At 36.0% G+C, this 27,515-nt stretch overlaps 1 protein-coding gene across 2 annotated transcripts in view; it reads right to left on the reverse strand.

Annotated features, from left to right (window-relative positions):
- The window catches only part of SRMS (src-related kinase lacking C-terminal regulatory tyrosine and N-terminal myristylation sites), a 29,363-nt gene extending 18,212 nt beyond the window's left edge, over window positions 1-11,151 (reverse strand). For both annotated transcript variants that reach the window (XM_051976764.1, XM_051976765.1), the window contains exon 1: window positions 10,628-11,151. In XM_051976764.1, the coding sequence (XP_051832724.1) occupies window positions 10,628-11,049 (422 nt within the window). In that variant the 5' untranslated portion in view covers window positions 11,050-11,151. The remainder of the gene's footprint in view (window positions 1-10,627) is intronic.
- Between the last annotated feature and the right edge of the window lie 16,364 nt (window positions 11,152-27,515).

Below are 27,515 nucleotides of genomic sequence, written 5' to 3' on the forward strand. Positions count from 1 at the left end.
AGAGAGGGCAAGGGCAGGAAATGGGATTGACTAGTGATCCCTTCAAGAAAAGTGCCCCATTAAAGAACTGGAAATTGAGTGGATGCCCAAAAGTTGAGAATAAATTATGATATATGAGTGTAATGGAATATTGCTGTTCTATAACAATCAGCAGGCTGATTTCAGAAAGGTCTAGAGAAATTTACATGAACTGCTGCTAAGAGAGGTGAGTAGAGAACATTGTACATAGCAACAAGAAGATTATGTGATGAGTAACTGTGATGGACTTGATTCTTTTCAACAATGAGGTGATTCAGACCACTTTCAATAGACTTGTGATGGAAAGAATCATCTGCATTCAGAGTGAGGACTATGGGATTGAATGTGGATCACAACACAATATTTTCACCTTTTTTGTTGTTGTTTGCTTGCTTTTTTCTCATTTTTTCCTTTTTTGATTTGATTTTTCTTGTGCAGCATGATAAATATGGAAATATGTTTAGAAGAATTACACATGTTTAACTTATGTTGGATTATTTGCTGTCTGAGGAAGGGGGAGGGGGAAAAGAGAGAAAAATTTGGAACAAAAGATTTTGCAATTTTTGCATATATTTTGAAAAAAAATATCAAATTTTTATGGATTACAATAATTCCAGATTTGTTTCTTTAATTTTTAATTTTTGTATTTATCATCAAAAAAATTTAATTAATTCAAATTTATAAATTTAATAATTATAAATAAATTATAATTTATAATATAATATATATTATATAAATATAATAATAAAAAATAAATAAAATATATAAATAAAATAAAATTATAAATAAAAAATATAAATTTATAAAATTAAATAAATAATTTAAGTAAATTAAAGAATATATAAAAAGAAAGTAAAATGTCCCATGCCTGGCTTAGTAATCTTTTGGATGAGATTCCATGATTTATGGTATTTATGGTATATGGTATACATGGTATACATATGGTATAAATGAGAGTTTGGGGTTGTCATCAACAACGAATACCTAATAGTCTCCTGGTCAATGTTAACTGTTTCTCCAGATGAAAAAATATATGTACTACACACTTTTATACCTAATCTACATTATTAATATTTTCTCCATCGCTGCCTTAAGACTCAAAATCAACAAAACAGCAAATTAAGCCCTGATTTTTAGTGTTTGATTATTTTACCTTGGCATCTCTTTTAGGAGATGATTAGTGGTTTCTTTCAATTTCTATTTTATCCTCTGGTTCTAGAAGATCAGGAAAGTTTTCCTTTATAATTTCTTGAAAGATGATATCCAGGTTCTTTTTTTTTTTTTTGATCATGGCTTTCAGGTTATTAGTCTCAATAATTTCTCTTAGAACTATTTTCTAGGTCAGTTGTCTTTCTAATGAGATATTTCACATTGTTTTGTATTTTTTCACTGTTGGTTTTGTTTTATTGTTTCTTGATTTCTCTCATAAAGTCATTAGCTTGCATTTGCTCAGTTCTAATTAACGAATTGCTTTCCTCAGTGAGCTTTTTATCTCCCTCCTACTGACAAACCTTTCCTGGTGACCTTCCAAGTTATCTTTGATATCTCTGAGCTAAGATGTCTAAAAACCACCAGTACTGGTGATGATTATTCAGAGGCCTCTCATAGCCTCTGCTTTGCTGGCCTCTAAACTGATCCTGAGCCAGAGCTGCACTGGAACGGTCTGCTCTGAAACTGCATGCTGGTCTCCCACCCTGCTGCAACAGACTTTTCCTGTTGGTCTTCTAAATTGTCTTCTACTGGGAGATTGTTTCACTTCATCTTTTTATGTGTTGAGACATTCTAAAATTTGTTTAGACATCATTTAAAGGAATTTGGGGTGGTTTGGGAGAACTGGCCAAGTCCCTGCTTTTACTCTGCCATCTTGGCTCTGCCCCTGATTATTTCAGAGGTATAAATGTTCCCACTGAAAATGTGACAATAGGTTCTGGAGCTGATCCCAGCACACCCTGCAATGGAAGTCAGGTAACAAAAGTGACAGAAGAGTGGATTCACCACCAATGAAGAGGAAATTAAAGCAATAATTAGGAGATATTTTTCCCAAATGTATGCCAATAAATCTGACAATCTAAGTGAAATTGATGAATATTTACAAAAATATAAATTGTTCAGATAAACAAAAAAATAAATAAAATATTTAAATGATCCTATTTCAGAAAAAAAGAAATTGAATCAACTATCAATGAACTCCCTAAGAAAAAACCTCCAGGGCCAGATCTATTTACAAGTGAAATTTACCAAACATTTAAAGAACAATGAATTCCAATACTATCTTAACTATTTGGAAAAATAGGTAAAGGGGTTCTACTAAATTTCTTTTATGACACAAATATGGTGCTGATATATAAACCAGAAAGAGACAAAACACAGAAAGGAAATTACAGACCAATTTTCCTAATGAATATTGATGAAAAATGTTAAACAAAAGATTAGCAAAGAGATTACAGCAATTTATCATGAGGATAATACACTATGATCAGATGAGATTTATACCAAGAATGCAGGGCTGGTTGAATATTTTAAAAATTATTGACATAATTGATCATCAATAAGATAACAGAAATCATATGATTATCTCAATAGAAACAGAAAAAGCTTTTGACAAAAACAGCATTAGCTCCTATTTAAAAAAAAAAAACCAACAATTAGAGAGCAGAGGAATAAACTGATCTTTCCTTAAAATGATAAATAGTATCTATCTAAAACTATCAGCAAGCACTATCTGTTAAGTCAAAAGCCTTCCCAATAAGATCAGGAGTGAAATGAGATCTATTATCACCACTATAATTCAATATTGTACTAGAAACATTGGCTTTAGCAATAAGAGTAGGAAAGGAAGTTGAGAATTATATTTGCCAATGAAAAAACAAAACTATCACTCTGCAGATGGTATGATGGAATACTTAAGAAAATCCTAGAGTATCAATTAAAAGACTATCTGAAATAATTAACTTTAGCAAAGTTGAAGGATATAAAATAAACCTACATAAATCATCAATATTTCTATATATTATCAACAAAGCTCAGCAAGAAGTGATAGAAAGAAAAATTTCCTTTACAATAACTATTGACAATATAAAATGTTTGGGAATCTTCTTGCTAAGACATATCCAAGAACTATATGAAAACAATTTCAAAACACTTTTCACACAAAGAAATTCAGATCTAAACAACTGAAAAAATTATCAGTTGTTCATAGATAGGTCAACCTAATACAATACTAATATTAGGTATAATTAGGTAATGTAATACAAATAATACAAATTTCTACCTAAATTAATTTACTTCTTCAATGTCACATACCAATAAAAATACAAAAATTATTATGTAGAACTCAAAATAATAATAATAAAATCTAGAACAACAAAAAGTCAAGAATCAAGGAAATCAATGAAAAAAATGAAATTGAAGGTAGTTTAACTATACTAGATTTAAAATTATATTATAAAGCAGCAGACATCAAAATTATCTAAATTGATTGATGATTTGGTACTAGTTAAGAAATAGTGTGATGATGAATCAGTGGAATAGATTAGGTATACAAGACACAGTAGTAAGTGACTATAGTAATCTACTGCTGATAAATCCAAAGACTCCAGTTTTTGGTACAAAAACTCACTCTTTGATAAAAACTGTTGGGCAAACTGAAACACAGAATGGCAGAAACTAGGCATAGATCAGCATTTCAAACTGTATACCAAAATAATGTTAAAATGGGTACATGATCGAGACATGATGATTTGGACATGGTTTAGGTAATGCCATAAATAAATTAGAAGAGCAAGGAATAGTTTACCTGTGAGATCTATGGAGAAGAGAAGAATTTATGACCAAACAAGAAAGAGAGAATGTTATGAAATGCAAAATGGATAATTCAGTTGCATTAAATTAAAAAGATTTTGAACAAACAAAACTAAGAGAACCAATATTAGAAGGAAAGCAGAAAGACAGAAAAGAATTTTTACAGCAAGTATTTCTGATAAAGGCCTCATTTTTTACATATAGAAAACTGAGTCAAAGTTGTGAAAATACAAATTATTCTCCAATTGATTAATCATCAAAGGATATGAGGGTAGTTTTTAGACAAAGAAATTAAAGCTATCTATAGTTATATGGGAAAATGCTCCAAAGCACTAATGATTAGAAAAATGCAAATTAAAACAACTCTGAGGTATCACCTCACACCTATTGGATTGACTAATATGACCAACAAAGTTGGAGAAGATGTGGGGAAAATTGGGACACTAATATATTATTGGTAAAGTGAACTGATCCAACTATTCTAGAGACCAATTTGGAACCATGTCCAAAGTGAAATCAAACTGTGCATACCCTTTGACCCACCAATACCACTACTAGGTCTTTATCCCAAAAAGATCATAAAAAGAGGAAAGGACCTACATATACAAAAATATTTATAGCAGTTCTTTTTGTGGTATGATGAATATGCAGATTTCAGAAAAACATAGAAAGATTTACAGGAACTGATGCTGATGCTGAGTTAAGTGAATAGAACAAGGAGAACATTGCACACAGAAACAGTAACATTGTGGGATGATCAACAATGAAAGACTTAACTCTTGTAAGCAATATAATGATTCATGACAATTCCAAAAGGCTCATGAGGGAAAATACTATCCACAGCCAAAGAAAGAATAATGGAGTCTGAATGCAGAGTGAAACACATTATTTTCACGTTAGTTGTTGAGGATTTTTTGTGGATTTTCCCTTTTGTTCTGTTTCTTCTTTCACAACAAAACTATGTGGAATATGTTTACATAATTGCACACAGTTGACCTATATAAGATTGCTTGCCATCTTGGGGAGGGATGATGAGAAGGAGGAGAAATTTGAAACTCAAAATCTTATAAAAATGAATATTGAAAATTATTGTTAACCTGTAACTGGAAAAAATAAAATACTATTTACTAAAAAGAAAGAAAGGAAGGAAGATGACGGTGGTACTTTGCAGGTACAGCCCTAGATGTTGCTTCCTTTTGTGGACTGGCCAGGCTAACCAATATAGCCCCTCATACCCAGATAGGCACTATCCAGCCCTCTTCCCTGATCCCTGCCTGCTCGTAGAAGAATCAGCCTTCCCTCTCCCCCTACAACAGGATGCCCTTGTGTCTGGCCCAGAGGAAGATGCTAATTACACTTTGCCCTTTCATCTCGAGATCTCAAAGAGCTTCACAAATAATCATTAGCTCTACCAGCCTGGCTATATCTATTTTCACAGGGAGGAACATAAAACAAAAGTCAAGAAAGGCATTTGCCCAAGGCCAGCTTGGTCCTCAGGCCAGGAATGGGACTCTTGTGTGGCTGGTTAATGCAACATAGCATGGATTCCCACCACCACTCCCTAATCCAGCCCTGACACTAAGGTCTCTATGAGCCAGACTCCCTGGAAAAGACAAAGAGTTAGTTCCCTCCCCAAACTTTGAACAATGACTGGAGGAAAAAGCAAGGAACTGGCTGAAGCTAAATCCCATCCTCTTCCCTAACACATGCAGAGGGGCTCTGAGTTGCTGAGTTTATCCCAGACTTTGCCAGTAGTTACCCTGACTTGAAAAGCCAGCTTTTTTCCCCTCTAGCTCTCACTACTATTACCAAGTGTATGTATGTTTCAAGCAACACAGGAAGCCTTGCATAGTATGATTGATTTTGAGGTATGAGAAAGATTCTTCTATCATCATCATTTCCCACCTCCTTCTTGTAACATCTGAAATTCTAGAATTACAAGTCTTTTGCTTCAGACTCTGTCTTCTATTATAAAATTAAAGCTCATGGGGGGAAATTACACATTAAATCTATTTCATTTGTTATTTATTTTTTTAAGTGAACAAATTTATCAGGCCCTTTCATGAGAGTTCATACTGAAGGTGAGGGTGATTGGAAGGAAGGAATGTATTATTCTCCCAGATCTCTGAGGAATAAGGAAAGAAGAAAGGGAGAGGAAAGCAGAGAAGGAAAGAACAAAAAAGGGAACAAATGGGAGAGACAGAGAGAGACAGAGACAGAGACAGAGACAGAGACAAAGAGACAGAGACAGAGACAGAGAGAGAAAGAAAGAGAGACAGAGAGAAAGAGACAAAGAGAGAAAGAAACAGACAGAGACAGAGAGACATACACACAGAGAAAAAGACAGAGAAACAGAGACAGAGAGAGAGAGAGAGAGAGTAAGAGAGAGAGAGAGAGAGAGAGAGAGAGAGAGAGAGAGAGAGAGAGAGAGAGAAGGAGACAGAGACAGACAGACAGAGACAGAGAGAGACACAGAGACAGAGACAGAGACAGAGAGACAGAGAGAGACAGAGACAGAGAGAGACAGAGAGAGAAAGAGAAAGAGACAGAGAGGAAGAGGAGGGAAGAAAAACATTTCTTAAGCATCTATTATGTATGTCAGGCATGCTGTTAAATAAGCACTTTACAAATATTTCATTTGATTCTCACAACAACTCATTTTACACTTGGGGAAACTGAGACAAATGAAGGTTGTGATTTGCCCAGGATCACACACTTAGGAAGTATGTAAGATATGGATTTAATAATAACAATAGAGACCAACATTTATATGGCACTTAATATGTGTCAGATATTATGCTAGTTTTTTTGGTTGTTGAGTTGTTTTAGTTGTGTCTGACCCTTCATGTCCCCATATAGGGTTTTCTTGGCAAAGATACGGGGTTGGTTTGTTGTTTCCTTCTCCAGATCATGTTACAGATGAGGAAACTAAGGCAAACAGAATTAAATGATTTGCCCAGGTTCCCACTGCTAAGTGGCTCAAATCTGATTTGAACCAGGCCCAGAGCTCTACACATGTGCCATTTAATGACAACAAAAGAAGGAATTCTACTAAGAGAAAAGGGGGAACTGGAAGGGGAAATTGAGAGTAACTAAAACCAAGACAAATTATATTTCAGTGTTCCAAGAGCTGCTACTAATTACAGCAAGGCTGGCCCAGGGATTTGCTTATTTGCCCTTTAGACAGATCTGGCTCAAGTTACCAAATGTGTGCCTCTCCCAGGATTCATAGCTCTTCTTTGGATTGTGGGATCATAGTACTGGAAGTTAAGAGTCAAGAGACAAGGACTTGAATTCCACCTCAGATACGAACTGTGGGACATGGGCAACCAGTTCCTTGAAGGCATGGACTGCTTCATCTTTGTACTTTCAGCACCCTTGCACAGTACCTAGCAAATAGTGAGTGCTTAATAAATGCTTGTTGACTGATTAATTACTAAAATCATACTCAGTACAGCATTACCTCACAGGGTTGTTGTGAGCTGTAATTTGGAAACTCTGCATGTATGTGTGTGTATGTATGTGTATATATATGTATGTATGAATACATATATATATATATATACACAAAATATGTGTGTGTGCAAAATTTAAAGGGCTATACTACATGGGTAATAATGGCTAAACAAATTGAGGCACATAGATAGATTACAACTTTATCAAAAGAAATGATGAATATGAAAAATTCAAAGCAGCATGAAATGACAGAACTGATTCAGAGTGAAATAGGCAGAACCAGGAAAGCAATATACACAACGAAAGAGCAATTTTAAAAAGAACCCCCAAAAAGCAATATTGTGTAATAATAATAATAATCAAGCTACACCCTTTCCCTAAGAGTTGTGAAAATATGCATCTCCTCCTTTCTTTGCAGAGGTGGAGGTTTCTATGGATACATCACTGCATATACTATCAAGACTCAGTTGAGTGAGTTAGTTCTTTGTTCTTTATTTGTTTTTTGTTACAAGAGATACTTCACTAGGGCAGGGAGAGAGAAGGATAATGGAAATGAAGATGATATTAAAAACAATTTCTCAATAAACATTTGAGTATAAAAACCTAAAGTTATATTGTCAGGTGTTGTTGTTGTCGTTATACTACAAACTGATTTCTTCTGAGATTATTGACAGATCAGTTTCCATCAGCACATGTTAACTGTGAGGATCCTGCTTGGATCCACAAAGGTTCTAGGCTTCACTATCAGTATTTAGGAAGGTTTTTCAACAAAGACAAAGATTTGAACTCAGACATCCAGGGAAGAGACACTGACATTTGTCCCTGTGGTTTTCTATAAAAACTGAAAGTGGGTTGTATTTGCTTAGAATCTTCAGAGACAGAATGTTCCCTAAATACGTCTAAGAAATATGTCAGTAGGATGGAAGAGTAGGGAAGAGGAATGGTCAGCTTAACATCAGAGACAAGAACAAGGCACCTTTATCAATATAAAGTGACCTTAGGAGTATCTCTTTTTTTTCCAGTTTTTTTCATCCAAGTCTAATGGTTCATTTTCTTTGAAAACCATCCTCACTTCTGCCTAATAGAAAGTGCTACCATTTCTCTAACATAACAAAGAGAAAAATCGAAATAGTCCATGTTTCTCAAAGATTAGTAATAATTAGACTATCCTCAGGGAGACTTGTCATAGTTAGGCAAAGAAGGATAAAGGTACTGAATACTACTCCCCAGACCCATATCCACTTCACCTTGGATCCCCCTTATTAGCCCCTCTCTTCACAGGGAAACGTGTGGGAGAACAGCATTCCCAGAGAAAGTTCAGAGCCCTACTATGGGAGAAGACATTCTTCTTTGGGTGAAATAGAAATCCAAGAATGGCCTATTACCAAATCTGATACCCCTTTTAAGATACTTCATTTGCTCTACATCTGTGCTCTTGATTCTCCATGGGATCTTTAGCTATTACTTTTCCTCTTGTCTCAAACTCCCCATTTTCCTAAAAAGAAATAATAAATCTGGTATAAATTCAAGAGGAAATTCCTTTCTTAGATATAATATGGATAGTTTGAGATTAAAAACACAGAAATTAAATAATCTACTAATGGAGATTAGACTCAACATAAACTGTGCTCTCCTAAAAAGTAATATGGCTAGAGTGAAATCTTGTCCATGAAGCCTTCCCTGAATAACACCATATCATAATGATCTTTGATTTTGTTTTTTCCAACACTTCGTTATCCACACTATTACCTTGCTCTCACATGCCTGCCTTGCCCTTCCATATCTTGCCAAACTAGATCACAAAGTCCCTAAGGGCAGGAACTGAGCTTTCTGCTTCTTTTACATTTGTCATATAGGAACTCACTTAATCCTTAATAACTACTCATTCTATTTCCTCCTTCCTTCCTTCCTTCATACATACTTGTCTTTGTCTCCTCAGAGCAGGAAGACCCAACGGTCAACAAAAAAGAGCACAAAAAAAATTATGCTTGCTCAGTCTTTATTTTGATATGTCCACAATAGGAAGCAGAGCCTTCTAGCTATATTAAATGATTAGTGACCTTTTGGCCTAATTATGTGAGGGGATCATTCCAGGGAGCTTGGTTCTACCTGCCCATGTTTCCATTGAACTACATGTCCTGACTTAACTCTCATAACACAAGTCCAGAACTCCCAGAACAATCACTGGTTGATGACATAGATAAGTTCAAAGGTCCAGTTACTAACAGTTCTGGTCAACAGTTTCTGTTTAACAATTCTGTAGGTTACCAGATTAGGAGTTAACCAGAATCACTCAAATCATAGAATCACTGATTCAGAGTCAAAAAGGCTTTTAGAAGTGATCTAGTCCAATCTCTTCACTTTGCAAATAAAGCGTGGCTGAGTTTTAAAAACGTTAAATGACTCACCCCAAAGTGTACTGATAAACGATAAAAATCACATCCTCTTAATCTAAACTCAGTACTCTTTCCACAAGAATGGGCTGCTCTTTAAAGGTTATTCTCATATTGAGAAACTTACTTGAACTGATATGGAGTGAAATAGACAGGAAAACAATGTGCACAAGAATTACAACAATGGAAAAAGTGAAGATAATTACCACAAATAACCAAAAGACGAATGTTGCAAAATTACAAAAAAAAAAAAAATTGGCTCTAGGGAGCAATTGTAAGAAAACATCTTTGACATACACAACACCTTTTTAGAGGTGGGGAGTGAAAGAGGTGGAGGAGGCCAGTCCACACGTGTAAAATATTGCCTCAGATTTTTTTTGATGTGTTAATTTGTTTTACTCTCCTCTCTCCTTCCATTTAAAAATTATTTGTTATAAGAAATATATATATCCTTCTGAGGATATATATCCTCTCTGAGAAGGAGGAGAGGAAGGAAATAGAGAAATCCATCTGATTTAAAAACAAAAGATTCACAAATACAAATCAAATTTTTAAAAATTTATCTTAAGTCTCCTTAGTTTTCTTTTGGAATGGTTTTGGGAAGATCACAAGAATGGACCTTATCCATCCTTGGAAAAGAATCAGGTATTTTCTAACAGTTGTAAGGGTTTAGAAATTCATTTCCTGATGGCAGAACACTGAATATGAAATCGTTCTAGATTACTTTCATTTCCAAGGGGCTCTGATTTTCTGATGTTATAGAGCCCATTAGAGTAACAAGCAATAAATAAAAAACTAAAGTCTCTAAGAATGATTTAAGGGAAAAACCAGGAAAATCAAAAAGAAATTCTCACTTGTATCCTGGATCCACAGTGACTTGAAAAGAATTGAGTCCAGTTATCTCCTTGTTCCCCCAAAAGACCTATGGTCAGTGAAGTGCAAATATCCATGATACTTACGGTTGATTGGAGAAGGTATCCTGGGTGGCTTTGGCCACATAATTAATGGGTACCAGCCCAGTGCTTGGCCGACCAGAGAGCCTCCTGGCAAAGATGTAGTCACCTTCTTCTTTGATCACAAAGAGCTTGTCTCCTCTGCTCACACTCAGCTCATCTGCACACCTGGCTGTGAAGTCATACAGAACCATGAAAAGGACCGAGGGAGGGGGGCTGCTTGATTTTGTAGAGAAGGGTTCTGGGTCAGGGTCAGGATCAAGGTCCATTGTGACAGGATCAGGGCCTGGGTATCTGGGGATGCAGTCATCAGGAACACTGGTGGGCCAGAGCTTGTTCCAAAAGAATGATAGGAAGGTCAAGTGTTTTCTTAAGAAAGGCTCCATCTTGGCTGCTGACAGACCCCCAGGGTACCAAGATTGTTTCATAAGGACCTGCCCGTTGGAAACAAGAAAAAGATTTGAGTTCACCTGGCCCAGATGGGACAGATCTATCAAAGCATCATCCTGCCTGTATGAGGAACTGCCTCCAACTGCTCCCTCACTCCAGGAATGTCTCAGTGTTGTCTTTTCTATGTAGACTTCTGAGGGTGGAAAGTGAAACTGGAAAAGCCTGTACAACTTGTTTTCCTGAACTCCTTAGCTCAACACACACAGGCACACACACATACAATCATTATTACCATCATCATCATCACCACACATCTGGATTTCTAGCCACAGCTGGAGTGTCCTTAGGTTCAAGAATACAAACGCAATTTAAGGCTTAGGAAGATCATAAAATCTAACCTCTTGCAAGTGATACTAATTTTATTATTATTATTATATTCAAAAGGAAAACAAACTTCAGCCAAGGAAAAGGCTAAAGAGACAGGAAAGAAATTCTATTTTTTTCTTATTGTAGCTCACATTCATATTATATATATATATATAATTGTATGGTTGTATGATTGTATATATAAAGATAAATCAGATAATTTTTAAGGTCTTTTCCTAACATGAGAATCTGAAATTTTCAAACTTCTCTTTTCACCTTGTAACAAACATGGATGTCTGTGATTTTGGAAGTAAATTATTCTTTTGGATAGGAACACTTGTTTGTATTTAATCCTAAGAATTTTAGGGTTTTGTGATATTTCTCTTCTTCCTTTCCCCTGCTTAAGGAACAAGGTACTTGTTAATCAATGCTTATTGGAAACATGTGGGATGATTCCAAAAGTTCAGCTAAGGAACATTAATTTTAGTGCTTTAAAACTTTTACTTTAAAACCTGCCAACAGGATGAACTTAGGTGGTTTTCCAAAAAGATTCCTGGGAAAGAAATGATTGTCTGCCAGGAAGCCAAAATGGAAGGGACTTATTCTGTGAGTGTCATTTCCTAAGAAAACATCAGTTTCATCATATAGTGCCAGGACCAACCCATATAAGAGGAACAAGATAAATAGTAAACTTGAGAGTTGTCCAGTTTACACTAGATAAATTTCTTTTTGTGTGAACTTCTGATTATCTGTTAACTCTGTGGTAATATTTCTATCGTTCTCTTCTTTCTATAGGACTAAATGGGTTCATTTAGAATCTGTTTAGGTCTATTGCCTATTCAAAATTCATGTTCATGAGTCTGTTTCTGCTGAACTTCTTAGATCAAAACCCACACTGAACACATGATATCACAATAAAGTAAAGTAAAAATATGTGGCAATGCAAATAACCTACTGAAGCAGGGAACAAATACAGAGCTCATTAGGAAGAGTATTGCCTCTGGAATGAGATGATAAGAATAGGGACTATGATTTCATTGCTATAGGGAAAAAATAAATGAGGAAACTCTCCTAAGGCAGGTCAACATCTCATAACTTGCAGACTTGGAGCATTCCCTGGAGCACTGAGAGGTTAAATGATTTGCTCAAAGTCATTAGGGATGAGATTCAAACTCACATCCTCCTGGCTACAAAGCCAGATCTTTTATCCAGGATAGCTAGGTGATTCAGTGGAGAGAACACCAGATCTGTAGTCAGGAAGACCCAAGTTCAAATCAGTCTCAAATTCTTACCAGTTGTGTGACCCTGGCACTTAAATTCTGATTGTCTCAGTTTCTTCATCTGTAAAATAGGAATAATCACCTACTTCTTAGAGTTATTGTGAAGACTAAGCGAAAAAATAATCATAAATCATTTAACATATTTCTTGCATACAGTAAGTAAGCACTATATAAAAGGTAGTTATTATTATCATTATTATAATCATCCACTATAGTATGTTGTTTCTCAAATTCTTTCTCTGACGCTTATATAATAGAAACTACTTCCTCTCCCTGTCTCACCCCTACTTCCTTCAGGCATTGACAATGCTTAAATTCTCGATTACAGAGACCACATGAGTGATTTGGGAGGGCTGCCTCCAGACACGTGGTAATCTAGCACTGAAGGAACTTTGCATTTTGATAAAGCCTGGTATACTATACCCAGAATACAATTAAAAGGGCAGACAGCTTCTAGATCAACCCTCTTGGTAATGACTTTTCTGTGTGCCAAGTGATTCACTCTGTCTCTAGACTCTTGTGAAGTGACAGGGAAAGGGAAGTGCTCATTCTCTTTCCTTCACTACTATTCTCTGACATATCTGAACCAAAGAAGAAACTGTGTTCTATTAGCAAAGCAGAATTAAAGTAACTCAAAATAAAAGTGAGATGCACAAATTTGAAGAATCCAGCCCAAATGTTCACATGGACTATTTGTGCCTGACCTATGGCACTTAAATGACCTATGAACTTATATTGGTCTGACTGACTGTAATGTGACTCTAATATAGTGATGTTATTTTGGTCCTCTTCGAGAATGAAAGACAATAATTCATCAATCTGGATCAAGGATTCAATTAGGCAAACTTGCCCCTGAACTCCTGGCATCCTTTTCTGCTTAGATTTTCTTCTAGTGCAAGTGACCAAATACAATTCTAGAGGTAGATATGTCCTGACATAGTAAATAATCTTGATCCAGAGATAGCGTGTCTAAAATAAGAGGAATAGTTGGCTCAGGAAACAGCAGGAATAATTGGCTGCAAAAGCAACTGAATGCAAAGTTCATGTTTATAGTGGAGTAATAGTACAGAGGTAAGACTAAAATATAAAATGTCTAATTAACCATGCCAATATTATTTACCAAAAATCATGTCCCATACCTAATTCATATTGGATCTGGAGTATTTTTTTATTCCAATCTTTTTCTTGTTAATATATGTTGATATGTGTTGTATAGTCATGAAAAACAAGGAAATTTTTCCAGGGGGATTTAATAAATCAATGAACATGAGGAAAAGGGATCCCCCTTTTCAAAGGCAAGCTCTCTCCCCAAATTGAATCCAGTACAAACCAGATATGCCTAGGTATATAATAAGAGAGATATAGTACAACCAATTCTGTAGTGACTTGATAATAATTTCTTCAGGTTAACCTTACTACCTGTGTGACCTTGAGTTCGTCATTTAACCTCTTGGTTATTATTTTGTTTTTTATAAAATGAGGGATTTAGGCTGGAGAGAATCCAAAGTCCCTTTAAATCTATCATACTATTAAAGTACATATGAGGTTCTGTGCTAAATCTGCCCTACTCCAGCAGTGGTGTATTGGTTCCCAGAAATCAAATAATTCTTCCCCTCAGAGTTCTAGCAATAAATGTGGGAATTATGAAATAGCTTACATTGATTGCTACAAATATTCCTCATACAAAATTCACTTCTGGATGTAACAGAGTGGATGAACAAATTGATCCCTTGCTCATATTATTTAGCATCTCAGTGGCTAGGTTGATTTACTCCTAAGCTAGTTAAAGCAAGTCAACCTGTGCCTAACTCCTCAGCAGATTTGGCTGCTTTTGGACTGGACTGAAAAAGTTGCCCTATCATGGACTCTGGCAGCTAGGTGGCACAGTGGTCAGAATGCCGGGCCTGAAATCAGGAAGTCAGGACTGAGTTTTAATCTGACACTTATTAGCCATGTTTCTCTGGGCAAGTCACTTATGCCTATCTGCCTTGGTTTCCTTATTTGTAAAATCTATAAAAAGAAATGGCAAACCATTCCAATATTTTTGCCAAGAAAAGCCCAAATGGGGTCACAGAGAGCTGGACATAAGTGAAATGACCAAACAACAATCATAAAACATGAAATCCAGCTATTTTTCTTCTAAGGACTCTCTTGACTCACAGAGTCATACCCTAGACCATCCATTCCATCTCCAAAGCTCATTCACCTAAGGGGGAGAAGAAACAGAAAAAACAGCTGCACCATATGTTCACAGTTACATAGTAGCCCAGCAGAGATAACGTAGCCAAAGCAGAAGCTCCTCTTCCTATCCAGAAGTTTACAGAGTAGATCTTTCTAACTTGAAAGGGTTCCCTTTCTCACAGGGAAAAGAGATGCATGCAAAGTCTAGCTCAATTGCCAACTAAAAGGTGTTAGTTTTTAAAAACATGGTATTTTTATGGTAAGTCAATAGTCATCAAATATCTGCACATGCCCTAAATTTAGGGCAAGGTCCCTCCATGATGTAACATGCTTTTCCAAACATAGCTTCCATAAGAGCTGATGCCAGGCAGGTTCTACTGTAAATTCTACTAGATTAGACTAGATTATCTTCCCCATTCACCATTATATCATTATTTTATATCATGATCATCTATTTTCTCATGATCTCATATCATTCCTATCCCTCATTCCCCAAGACTCTCACCTATATCTCCAGCCCCATTCATCCTTATTCTTCACATTTCCTTACCGACTTAGCAATGCAATCAACAGAACAGAAATGATGTTAATTATCCACCTAGAGGATGGCTGTTAAAGTCCCTCAGTGGAAAAATAATGAAATCTCAAATTCTTCAACCATTGCTTCTGTGATATTTCATTTTAAAGGGCTAGCACCAGCATGAATTAGCCCCTGTAAGCATATGCTAAAGGCCAGGGAAAGCACACCAGCTCCATGCCCATTTTCCTCCCTCTTCCTTTTTATCTCTTTTTCCTCCCCTGGCTTTTATGTTTTACAGTGAAGATTCCCCTTAGTCCAGGAAACCTCAGCCCAGCCTTTTACTCTCATATATGCATAGTCCATGCAATTCAGTTGACGAAATTATGTCTAGGAGATAAGGATCCTAAGATTTGTGGACAAACAAAAATCATGGTAGAAACATTCATTAGTGAAAGAAGTGCTCTCTCTACCACAGCATCAGTAAGCCTCAGAAAAAAAATGCATTTTTCTGTAAGAAAAGGGACTAGGATAATAAGGATCAGGGGCAGGGACTTGTTTCATATTAAGTACAATCTTTACTCATTCATCCATTTTAAACTTTTTTTTGAGTTCCAAAATCTCTCTTTAGTCCCTCCCACACTCACAAAGAAGACAAACAATATTATGCCCATTATACATGTGAAGTCATGCAAAGCATGATACAGTCTTATAATGTGGTTCAGAGAGTAAAGTCAGGAAGTCAAATATTTAAAGTGCTTAGAGATTACTAAAAAGGCGCCTTCACCTCAGATTTTCTCCCTTTAGAATCAATTCCCAATAATCTAGTTCCCTGGTAATTGAAGAGCTAAACTGATTCAATGTTCATATAAACTAGTCTGTTTTTAGGACATTTGATAAACTTGCTAGTGTTGAACATGGGTTCAAGCACAGGTAGTTATCATTTTATGTGTATGTTACAAAGTAAATCACAAAGGCTGGGATTACAAGTCTTGATGGATTGAAACAGACTGATTGAATCTTGGCCTCTTTTATCCAAAAAACTAATATATAATTGTCAAGGAATAACAGCTCTATTCTTTCTGTGTTTTGCTTGGCAAGGTGGCTATGAAGCAATGTCTCCAAGATTAGGGGAAATCCCCAAATAATGCCTCCCCAAATAATTTCCCAAAATATTTCTCCCTTTACCTGGACTGGAAAAGGAAAAAAATATGCAAATGATTCAAACAAAATGTTATTAATCAGTGAAGGCTTTATAGGATCAGATCTAGGAAGAAATTTCCAATTGCAGCTTTCTAGAATTTGCTGTGTGTATAGCACATGGATTTCTTGTTTGGTGGCACTTTATACTTGCTCAATGTTTTACAAAGGAAATGTGGGACCACGCACTCACCTGGAAGCAGGGATATATACAGGATAACCCTGGGAAGTTCCAACTGATAAGATTTTTTTTTATTTTATGAAATACATGCACCTCATAATGGTACAGGGCCAAATGTCCCTCGGCATATTCTCTACACATGCTTCCAGAACAAGAACAAGAGAAAGGGGTGTGTGTGTGTGTGTGTGTATGTGTGTGTGTGTGTGAGAGAGAGAAAGAGAGAGAGAGAGAGAGAGAGAGAGAGAAAGAGAGAGAAGAAGAAGAAGAAGAAGAAGAAGAAGAAGAAGAAGAAGAAGAAGAAGAAGAAGAAGAAGAAGAAGAAAGAGAGAGAGAGAGAGAATTCAGAAGTAAAAGGGAGAAAATACCATAGATCATCAATTATTGGAGATGAAAGGTACCTCTAGGGATATCCAGTCCATCCCCTTATCCAGCTTGCTTGTCAAAGGCCCAATCGGTCTTTGTTTATATAATTCTGTGATGGGGAAGTTCTGAAGTAAAAAATCCTACTGTGAGACAACTATTATTAAATAGTTCATACTGAACCAAAAATAATCTTCCCTGTAACCTCATTCATCAGTCCTAGGTTGTTTTCTCTGGAAATAGAACAATCCTGCTCCCTCTTCCAGATAAGGCTCTTTCACATGTTTAAATATAACAATTATTGATGAGGTCCTGAATGGTTTTCTGGACCAAGAGAAATGAATGAATTGATCCCTGAGATAAGCAGGCAGACAGCACTGACAGAGATCCGGTTAGCTCTGTGGTCTCACTCTGTGGGGAGGTTTTCCAGTCTGAAATCCAAGTTATGTCAAATCCCTGAAACTCACCCTCTGTAGGGATCCCCAGAAACCTCACCTCCCCTGTCAGAAATATCAGTCATGTCCCTGAGGTTAAAATTTCCCTTTAAAATATACTTATGGGCCATCCCATGGTTGCTGCCCTCCTTTGGATCAGTCCACCATGGCACTCTGCCTCTCTTTCTCCTTCCCTTTCCCCCATGCTACTTGGTCTCTCTCCTAACTCCACTATGCTTCTCAACCCTACTTCTCCTTTTAGCTAACTAACTCTTTTAGGGTGGTTAGTCCCTTTCAGGATTTAGCCTGCCAGCTAAGGGCATGCTCCAACCTCATGGGACACTCCCTTTCCACTGGGTTATTGGAGTTCCACTTGTCTTTCATATCCTCTCCCATTCTATTTCATATTTACCATTCCTGGTGTCTTATCATATCCCTTCCATTTGTCTGTATGCTCTTCCCTAAATAAAACTACCTTTTGTCAAAAAAAAAAATTGCCATTGTGAATTCTTCACATGACTGACTTTTGGTGCCAAATCCCCACATCATCAACCACATCATCAACTCTTCTTTGATCACAAAGAACTTGCTTTCTTGGCTCACACTCAGCTCATCTGAATACCTGGCTGAGAAGTCATACAGAACCATGAAAAAAAGACCATAGGAGGGAGACTATTTGATTTTGGAGATCGAGGCTCTGGGATCAAGTTCATTGTGACAGGATCTTGAGAATTCATATCCCCACCAAAAACAAAAACAAAAAAAAAAGAAAAAAACATTTTTTAAAATAATTTTTTCTAGTAAATTTATTTATTTTCAATACACATTACTTTATGAATGAACTTCAGAGTTGCTTTAATTTGTATTTTGCTCTTAAAATAATTAAAAACTTTCAGAGAGTTACTATTTACTTTCAACATTTATGGATTTATCACATAATTAAAATAATCACCTAGCAACATATATTTGTTGTTTTCCTTGATCTTATAAGATTATCGGATAATTATCATAACTCCCTATAACTTGTTCCACCTCCTTTCCTTACCTTCTATTGTTTTCCCTCTTCCTCTTCATAGTCTTTTGTGAGAGACTAGTCTTTGGGGATTTCCCCTGTTGGGAGGGTCTGTGAAACCTGGCTTATAAGAGAAAAAAACTGGTCTGGAGATTTCTCTATGGTTTTATTCTTTTGGGGGTGCATGGGCATAAGGGAAGAGGCATTCATTCTTTTTTTTTTTTTCAGGAAAAACCAACAAATAAATTATGTAATATTTTATTATAGCTTTTTATTTTCAAATTCATGGGTAATTTTTCATCATTGACCTTTGCGAAACCTGTTCCAACTTTTCCCCTCCTCCCCCCCCCACCAATGGCAGGCAGTCCAATTACATATTAAATATGTTAAAGTATATGTTAATTACAACATATGTATATACATATTTATATAGTTATCTTGCTGCACAAGAAAAATTGGATTTAGAAAGAATGTAAAAATAATCTGAGAAGGAAAATAAAAATGCAAACAACAGCAGATAGAGTGGAAACGCTATGTTGTGGTCCACACTCATTTCCCGTAGTTTTTTTTGCTGGGTGTAGCTGGTTCTCTTCATTACTGAACAATTGAAACTGATCATCTCATTGTTGAAGAGAGCCATGTCCATCAGAATTGATCGTCATATAGTATTGTTGTTGAAGTATATAATGATCTTCTGGTCCTGCTCATTTCACTTAGGTTCATGTAAGTCTCTCCAAGTCTCTCTATATTCATCCTGCTGGTCATTTCTTACAGAATAATAATATTCCATAACATTCATATACCACAATTTACCCAGCCATTCTCCAGTTGATGGGCATCCATTCATTTTCCAGTTTCTAGCCACTACAAAAAGGGCTGCCACAAACATTTTGGCACATACAGGTCCCTTTCCCTTCTTTAGTATCTCTTTGGGATATAAGCCCAGTAGTAACACTGCTGGATCAAAAGGTATGCACAGTTAATTAACTTTTTTAGCATAGTTCCAAATTGCTCTCCAGAATGTTTGGATCCATTCACAGTTCCACCAACAATAATAATGTAATATTTAAAATATTCTATATTATATACAAGAATAGATCTAGCATAGAATAATCCATTCCCCTAAAAGAAATACTACCTGACTCATATCTGAAAAAAAAAAAAAAAAGAGAAAGATTGCCATCCCCACTGTGAAGAATCCAATAGGAAAGATGAATCCATGGAGAAAGTAGCACATATGCCAGTACTGACTCGGTAGTATAAGAAATGGATGGACATTTGGTTTCCAGTGTTATGGAAATTAAATTGGAGAAATGAATCTTAAATTAGAAAAGTGAAACCCACAATAATATCAAGAAATAATCAATCAAAAGAATATAAGCTCCTTGAGGGCAGGGACTGACTTTTGTAATGAAGGATGGTGATCTGAGATTTTTAAAAAATAATCTTTTATTCTTTGCCCTTAGCCCTCATCTGTTTCCTTCTCCCTTCTAGAATGGAAGCTCCTTTGGGGCAGGGACTAGCTATGTAATGAGGAGTGGATATTCATGTCATGTAACTTGTGTAACATCCAATTAATGGGAAATCAGGGGAGGGACTTGTGCTTCAGGATAGGAAATAAAATGCTGCCTTTGAAGTTTATAAGGTGTGTCTACTCATTTAGGCACCCATTCTTGCAAGAATGTAAAATAAAATCTTTCCTGCATTCATCAGTGAGTCATTGGAATTTCTGGTAATGTTTTGTTTCTTATAAATTGGGGGAAAGGGGGGAGGAGAGAGGGGATCCTTTCCAGGATCCAGACATTATGAATCCAGGGTGGCCTCTGTCAAAGTATGAGGAGATGTGTCCCATTAATTTCAATGGCTTTGTGGGGTTGGCTCTGGTGACCCCCACTCATAGACTGTCCAAGGTTCCAGAATCATGTTGGTAAAATAAGGTCACTGATGAATCTAGGAATCAGGAAGGGAACTACAGTAGGTTCTATAGCAGCTAGGCAACTCTGTGCACAGACCAAGTATAAGAATGTGGACTATCTAGTATTGCCTTTGATGGCTGGGGCCATCTTATAGGATCTGAGATGTCAGATGGATTGGTTAAGATGGGAAATTTAATGGCATCAAGGAGTAGGAATTTCTGGGACATACCTCTCATATGGTTCTGGAAGAGAGGGGATTTCAGGAAATCTAGAATTGAGTAATAAGAAACTCTAGTAAAGAAAGAAGTGGGATTTCAGAAGACAAGAAGTTCTTTTCCAGGAAGTAGGGAAGGAACCTTTTCTGTACTGGACAGAAAGAAAAGGAATTTAAAAGCGATTTGTGTTTGTTTGTGTGTGAATGTGTTTTGTCTTCTATGTTTCAGTCAGCTGAGTTACAAAGGGAAAAACTGTGACCATGTTAGCATTTAAAGGCATATTGATGCAAACTAACTTGAATTTTTCTTAATCTTTCAAGCTTCTCTCCCTACAGGAGACTGGGAATGATCAATATTGCTGCATGTGGACTTTTGTCCAGTCCAGCCTCTCCAAAGAACAGGTGGGCTCCCCAAAAACCGTGCTCTAGAGTCAGCCTCAGTTTCTCTCTAGATGGGTTCCTATGTTCCCCAATCCCCCAGAGTTCCCAAACTCTTCTCAGGGGACTCTGGGTTCTGTAAGAGGGTGTGATCTATCTCCACATAACTTGGGGAGATTTAGGAAAATCCATTTTACACTTTAAAATCTTTCCCCCTTCCCAATACAGCAGTCCACAAGAGTTCAAAATTTAGGAGGAGAGGTACAAGCCATTGCCATTTTGCTCCCAGGATCCTGTGTCTCCATCTCAAGTCTCATAGTTTCTTGCCATTGCAAAGATTTTGGGCAGTTTAGGAGAATGGCGTTTTTGAGGGGAAGTTTTCTTCCAAAAATATGACCTAAAATACTGTGTGTTTAAATTTAAATTGTATATGATAGAATCACTTTCAATTGATGCATTTGGGAATAAGATTTTGGAAATACATATGCATTAATACTGAAGTATTACTACTAGAAATTTATATCTGTATTTGATTTGATTTTAAGTTTTTAAAAATGGGTATTAAAACAGTTCTCTGGTAATTTACCTAAAGAGATCACATGTTTGTATCTCTGAATTAGATGAAATATATTTAAGGTACTATGTTGCTTGCCAAATTGTATGTTGAGCAATTTGTAAAAATTTTATGAGGTACGCTTTAAAATTTTGTCAACCCTGCTGGACATAAGATATAAATTTTGTGAAATTTGGTCTAAAGTTATTTAGATATTATCTATATTCTGAATCTTAAGATTTGTCTTGCTTTCTCCCTTTAACAAAGAAACACTTAAAGGGTAGAATTTGTAAAATTTTATAGAAAGTTTTTAAAAGGTGGTTTTAAAAACAATGGACAAGAAAGATTGATTTGCAAATGCAATTTGATAGTTTGAACGGAATATTCAGTTAGAATCTCACAAGATAAAGTACTGATTTTTAAAATATTTTTTTCAATTAGTATGTATATTAAAATTGTAAATTTTATTGTCAATTACATGAAATTCCTATCCATTTTGTGATAGGCTATGTTATATCTATCTGGCTATCACTTATGAAAATTATGAGATTGCTAATTAAGTTATTTGGGGTTATTTTAATATTGAAACCTAAAATTGATAAGTACCATTGGTGTTGGATTATGATATGAGGTTACAGAAAGAAGAGTGGGATGTTGGGCAAAGAGAGGAGTGGGATATTGGGCTAGCACCAAATGATGTGGTTCAAAGACCCCAAAATGATGTAATTAATGTAAACACCAGATGATTACAGGCACCAAAAGTTGAAATTTGGTCATGTAAAGAATTCACAGTGGCCATTCTCTCTGGCAAAAGGTAGTTTATTTAGGGAAGAGGTCACAGACAAAATAAAGGGATATAATAGATAACAGGAATACTAAATGTGAAATAAGAGTTAGAGAGCATAAAAGGAGGTTTTAATAATTAATGATGGAAAAGTTCCTTAATGGGACTCATCATTTGCTAAGAGAGAGGAAACACCCCATGGGGTGGGCATGCCCTTGGCTGGCAGGCTAGATTCTAGAAGGGACTTAGCAAGCTGTAAGGAGAAGTGGGGTTGGTCAGCATAGTTGAGTTAGGATATCATATCATGGGGCATAGGGAAAGAGGAAGGGGAAAAGGGAAAGACATCACTGGGTGGAGTGCCTTGGTGGACTGACCCAAAGGAAGGCAGCAACCATGGGATAGCCCTTAAGTATATTTTATAGGGAAAATTTAACTTCAGGGAAATGACTGGGATTCCTGACAGGGCATGGCAAGGTGAAACTGTTCAAGACCTTTACAGAGGGTGGGTCTCAGGAATTTGATATAACTTGGATTTCAAATTGGACCACCTCCCCAGAGGATAGGACCATGGAGCTAAACTGATCTCTTCTCCCTACCTGCCTCTAAAATAGGGTTGAATAGGCAGGGAAAATGGACTCAGACCCTGCTCTGGGGTGCATTCCCCTGGTTTGTGAACTTGCAGGGTTTGGAAAAAGCTTGATTTTGGGAGTAGAGTTCCAGTCTCTTTCACTTTTAGGTTTCTGGAGGTTTTTAATTGGGATTTTTGGTAATTATTCTGTATTAATCAATGGGAGATAAAAATTCATTTTCCAAGGATGACTTGATAATAGGTTTACAATAGTTTAAATCAGATGATTGCCCATGTCATTGAAACATATTTATCTCCATCTCTTGGATAAATTTCTTAATGCAGCATGGTGCAAGATCATTTACACAAAGTATTTCTATTTCCATTTAGGAATTTCTGTAATTCCAGAATAATTCTGATTTTTAATATTCAATATATTTGTTGGAATTCATAATTCTTTAAATGGAATAAGACTGACTTTCAAGGAAACCAGAAGTAAAAAAAAATCCTAAAACACTATTTATGGATGTTTTGAAGTCCGATGAAGATGTCTAGATATTACAGAATTACTGGATTATTCTGACATTGATTTTGGTATAACCTTGAATGTAAAAGTTTCAGCACTAAAAATTACTTTTTACATCTTTAGTACCCCAATCTTTATACTATCCTGGCTGTGAAAGGTAATAAGAGTAATTCAAGAGAATAAAGAGTTTTGAGGGAGGGCAATATAATGAATTCTGTTTGTAAATGTAGAACTTGAGAAGCCTATGAGACATCTAGTTCAAAATATTAAAAAAACAAATGAGGGGCATCTAAGTGATACACTGGATAGAGAGCTTTAGTGTTGAAGTCAGAAGGACCTGAATTCAAATCCACTCTCAGACATTTGATACTAGCTGTGTGACTCTTGCCCCAAGTCACTTAATCCCAACTATCTTGCAAAAACAAACAAAAATGGCAGTTGGTGATATAGGACTGGAACTCAGGATTTAACAGGGTAGGATCTGTAGATCTGAGAATCATCAGCATAAAGATAAAAATGGAAACTTTGAGGTGTGATGAGATCACCAAATTGAAAAAAGACCTAGGGCAGAGTCTTGGGGGACACCTATAGTTAGTAGTTGTGACAGCAATAAGATCTAACAAAAAAGACTGAGAAGCAATCAGAGAGGAAAAAGGAAAATCAGGAAAAGGTAATGTAACAAAGAATCATAAGGAGAAAGAATCCAGATGATAAGTCTCAAAAACTGCAGAGTGGTCAAGAAGGACGAAGATTGAGAAAAGGTTATTAGATTTTTCTGGTGTGTAAATGTGTTTATACTTGAGTAAAGACATAAATCAGCTCCTATCACAAGATTTAAACTGGGATGCAGAGACTAAGGCTGGTCTATACTGGAACCTTGAAAAGTCCCAGTCCCATCAAGAGCCTTGGCTCGTAAGGATCATTAGAACTCTCAGATAAAATCTCTATTTGTATTTTCTCCCCCCAGAGAGAGGGAAGGAGGAAGAGAGAAAGGAAAGGAAGGGAGAAAGGAAAGGAAGGAAGGAAGGAAGGAAGGAAGGAAGGAAGGAAGGAAGGAAGGAAGGAAGGAAGGAAGGAAGGAAGGAAGGAAGGAAGGGAGAAAGGGAGAAAGGAAGGGAGAAAGGAAAGGAAGGGAGAAAGGAAGGAAGGAAGGAAGGAAAGGAGGGAGGGAAGGAGGGAGAAGATAGTAATCTTCAGTCTCTATTCAAATGTCATCAGTTCTTTCTCTGGAAGCAGACATCATTTTTCATCATAAATCATTTGGGATTGTGTTGGATCATTGCATTGCTGAGAATAGCTAATTTTACAGGGGTCCTCAAACTATGACCCATAGGCTAGATGCGGCAGCTGAGGACGTTTATCCCCCTCACCCAGGGCTATGAAGTTTCTTTATTTAAAGGCCCACAAAGGACTATAGTACGGCCCTCCAACAGTCTGAGGGACAGTGAACTGGCTCCCCATTTTAAAAGTTTGAGGACCCTTGGACCTTAAAGAATGAAATTCCGATGATACAATCAATAACTCCAAATAAGAAAGAAAGGGGGGAAATGTCTAAGTAGATGTGGATGCATAAGGAATTTATTGATCAACTAGATTTTTTAAAGACATACAAATAGTAGAATAGGTTACACAATATATATAAATAAATGACCAGAGTAATTTCATATTTGATAAACCCAAACATCCAAGCTTTTTTTGGGGGGAGGGGCAAGAATTCATTATTTGACAAAAACTAAGGAAAACAATCTAGCCAAAACTAGGCCTAGACAAACATTTTATACCATAAAGGAAATCTGGAAACTAGGGGGAAAAAATCTACAAGTTTCTCTGATAAAGGTCTCATTTCTCAAATATATAAACAACTGAACCAAATTTATAAAAATAAGAATAATTTCCAATAGTAAGAATATGAACAGGCAGTTTTTAGAAGAAAAAAATCAAAACTATCAAAAGTGTTATGAAAAAGTATTCTAATATCACTAATAATGAGAAATGTAAATTAAAACAACTCTGATTTATCAACTCAGTTATCAGATTGACTAACTTAAGAGAAAAGAAAAATAACAAATTCTAGAGAAAATATGAAAAAAATAGGTATACTAATACACTGCTGGTGGAGTTGTAAACTGATCCAAACATTCTGAAGAGCATTTTGAAATTATGCCCAAATGGCTATAAAAATGTGCATACTCTTTGACCCAACAGGAACATTACTATATCTGTATCCCAAGAAAAGAGAAAAATGACCTATATATACAAAAATGTTTATGACAATTGTTTTTGTGGTGACAAAGTAGTGGAAATTGAGAGGATACCTATCAATCAAAAAATGGCTAAGTAAGTTGTGTATGTGATTCAGATGGAACATTATTGTGCTATAAGAAATGAGTGGGATAGGCTCGGAGAAACCTGAGAAGACTTATGTGAATTGACAAACCCAAATGAAATGAATAGAATCAGAACGTTCTACATAGTGATAGCAATAGTAATGAAAATCAACTGTAACTTAGCTATTCTGATCAATATAATGATTCACATTTCCAAAGGACTTATGATGAAAAATTCTATCCACGTTCAGAGAGAGAACTGATGAACTGATGAACTGAGTGCATATTGAAGAATATTTTTTCACTTTATTTTTTTTGGAACAAGCCCAATTTTAGAAATTGCTTTTCATGACTTCATGTCTTTATCATATTGCTTGCCTTTTCAATATAAAGGTGGGAGAGAAGAGAATAGAAAAAGGTAAAGAATTTAGAATTCAGAATTTCAAATATGGATTTAAAAGAATGTTTAAATTAAAAGAAACATTAAAAGAACATACAGAAAAATGAAAAGAAAGGAAGGTAACTGGAATAACAATGATGATAATGATATGATGATGATGATAAATTTAAAAAAGGAAGAAAAATTTTAAATGCATAGACTTGAGATTAAGTAAGGCAACAAGCATTTATTAAATGCCTACTAAATGGCAGGCTCTGCAATAAGCATTAGAGAGACACAGAAATGCAAAAACACTGTCCTTGACCTCAAGGAGTTCACATTCTAATGGGTGAGACAGTAGGTATACAACTATGTACAAATATATATATATATAAAGTTAATCAGAGATTATCTTATAGGGAAGGAACTAATATTAAATGGATCAAGAAAAGCTTCTTGTAAAAGATGGGATTTTAGCTAGGACTTGAAGAAAGCCAGGGTGTTCAGGAGATAATGATAGAGAGGAAAAGAAATAGTAATTATAATAGCTTATATTTAAATATCTCTTTAAGGTTTATAAAGTGATTTACAAATATCTAATTTTATCCTCATAACAACTTGAGAACTAGGTGTTATTATCTCCATCTTACATATGAGGAAATTGAAGCAGACAGTTTAAATACCTTGCCCAGGGCCACAGAGTTATTAAGTGTGTCTCTCAGGCTGGCTTTGAATTTAGGTCTTCTAGTGTTCTGGTCTAGCACTCTCTTGCCACTTAGTTGGCAACAGGAATGATACATGCTAGTGAAAATGACTTGTAGGAGAAACTTCAAGGAGACTAATGTCACTGGATCATAGGAAATGTTTGAGGTGGAAGGGAAGACAGGAGAGGGGAGGAAAAGGGCAGGTATAAGACCTGAGAATTATAAAGGAGTCAGGTTATGAAGAGTTTTAAGAGTTAAGCAGGGGGTTTTATATTTGATCTCTGAGATAATAGGGAGCCACTGGAATTTACTGAAATGGAAAAGGAGAGTGACATAACCAGACTTGGATTTTATTTTTTAATATCTAAAATTTTCAAAATATTTTCAAAATATATGCAAAGATAGCCTTTAAGATTCACCCTTGCAAAATATTGTGTTCCAGATCATTTTCCTCCTGCCCTTCCCCCAACCCCTCTCCTAGACAGCTAGTAATCCAATATGTTATATATGTACACAATTCTTCAATGCATATTTTCACAATTCCTTTGCTGCACAAGAAAAAATAGATCAAAAGGGGGAAAAATGAGAAAGAAAACAAAAAGCAACAAACAACAACAAAGGTGA

This window comes from Antechinus flavipes, chromosome 2 (assembly GCF_016432865.1).
Source record: "Antechinus flavipes isolate AdamAnt ecotype Samford, QLD, Australia chromosome 2, AdamAnt_v2, whole genome shotgun sequence".
Lineage (NCBI taxonomy): Eukaryota > Metazoa > Chordata > Mammalia > Dasyuromorphia > Dasyuridae > Antechinus > Antechinus flavipes.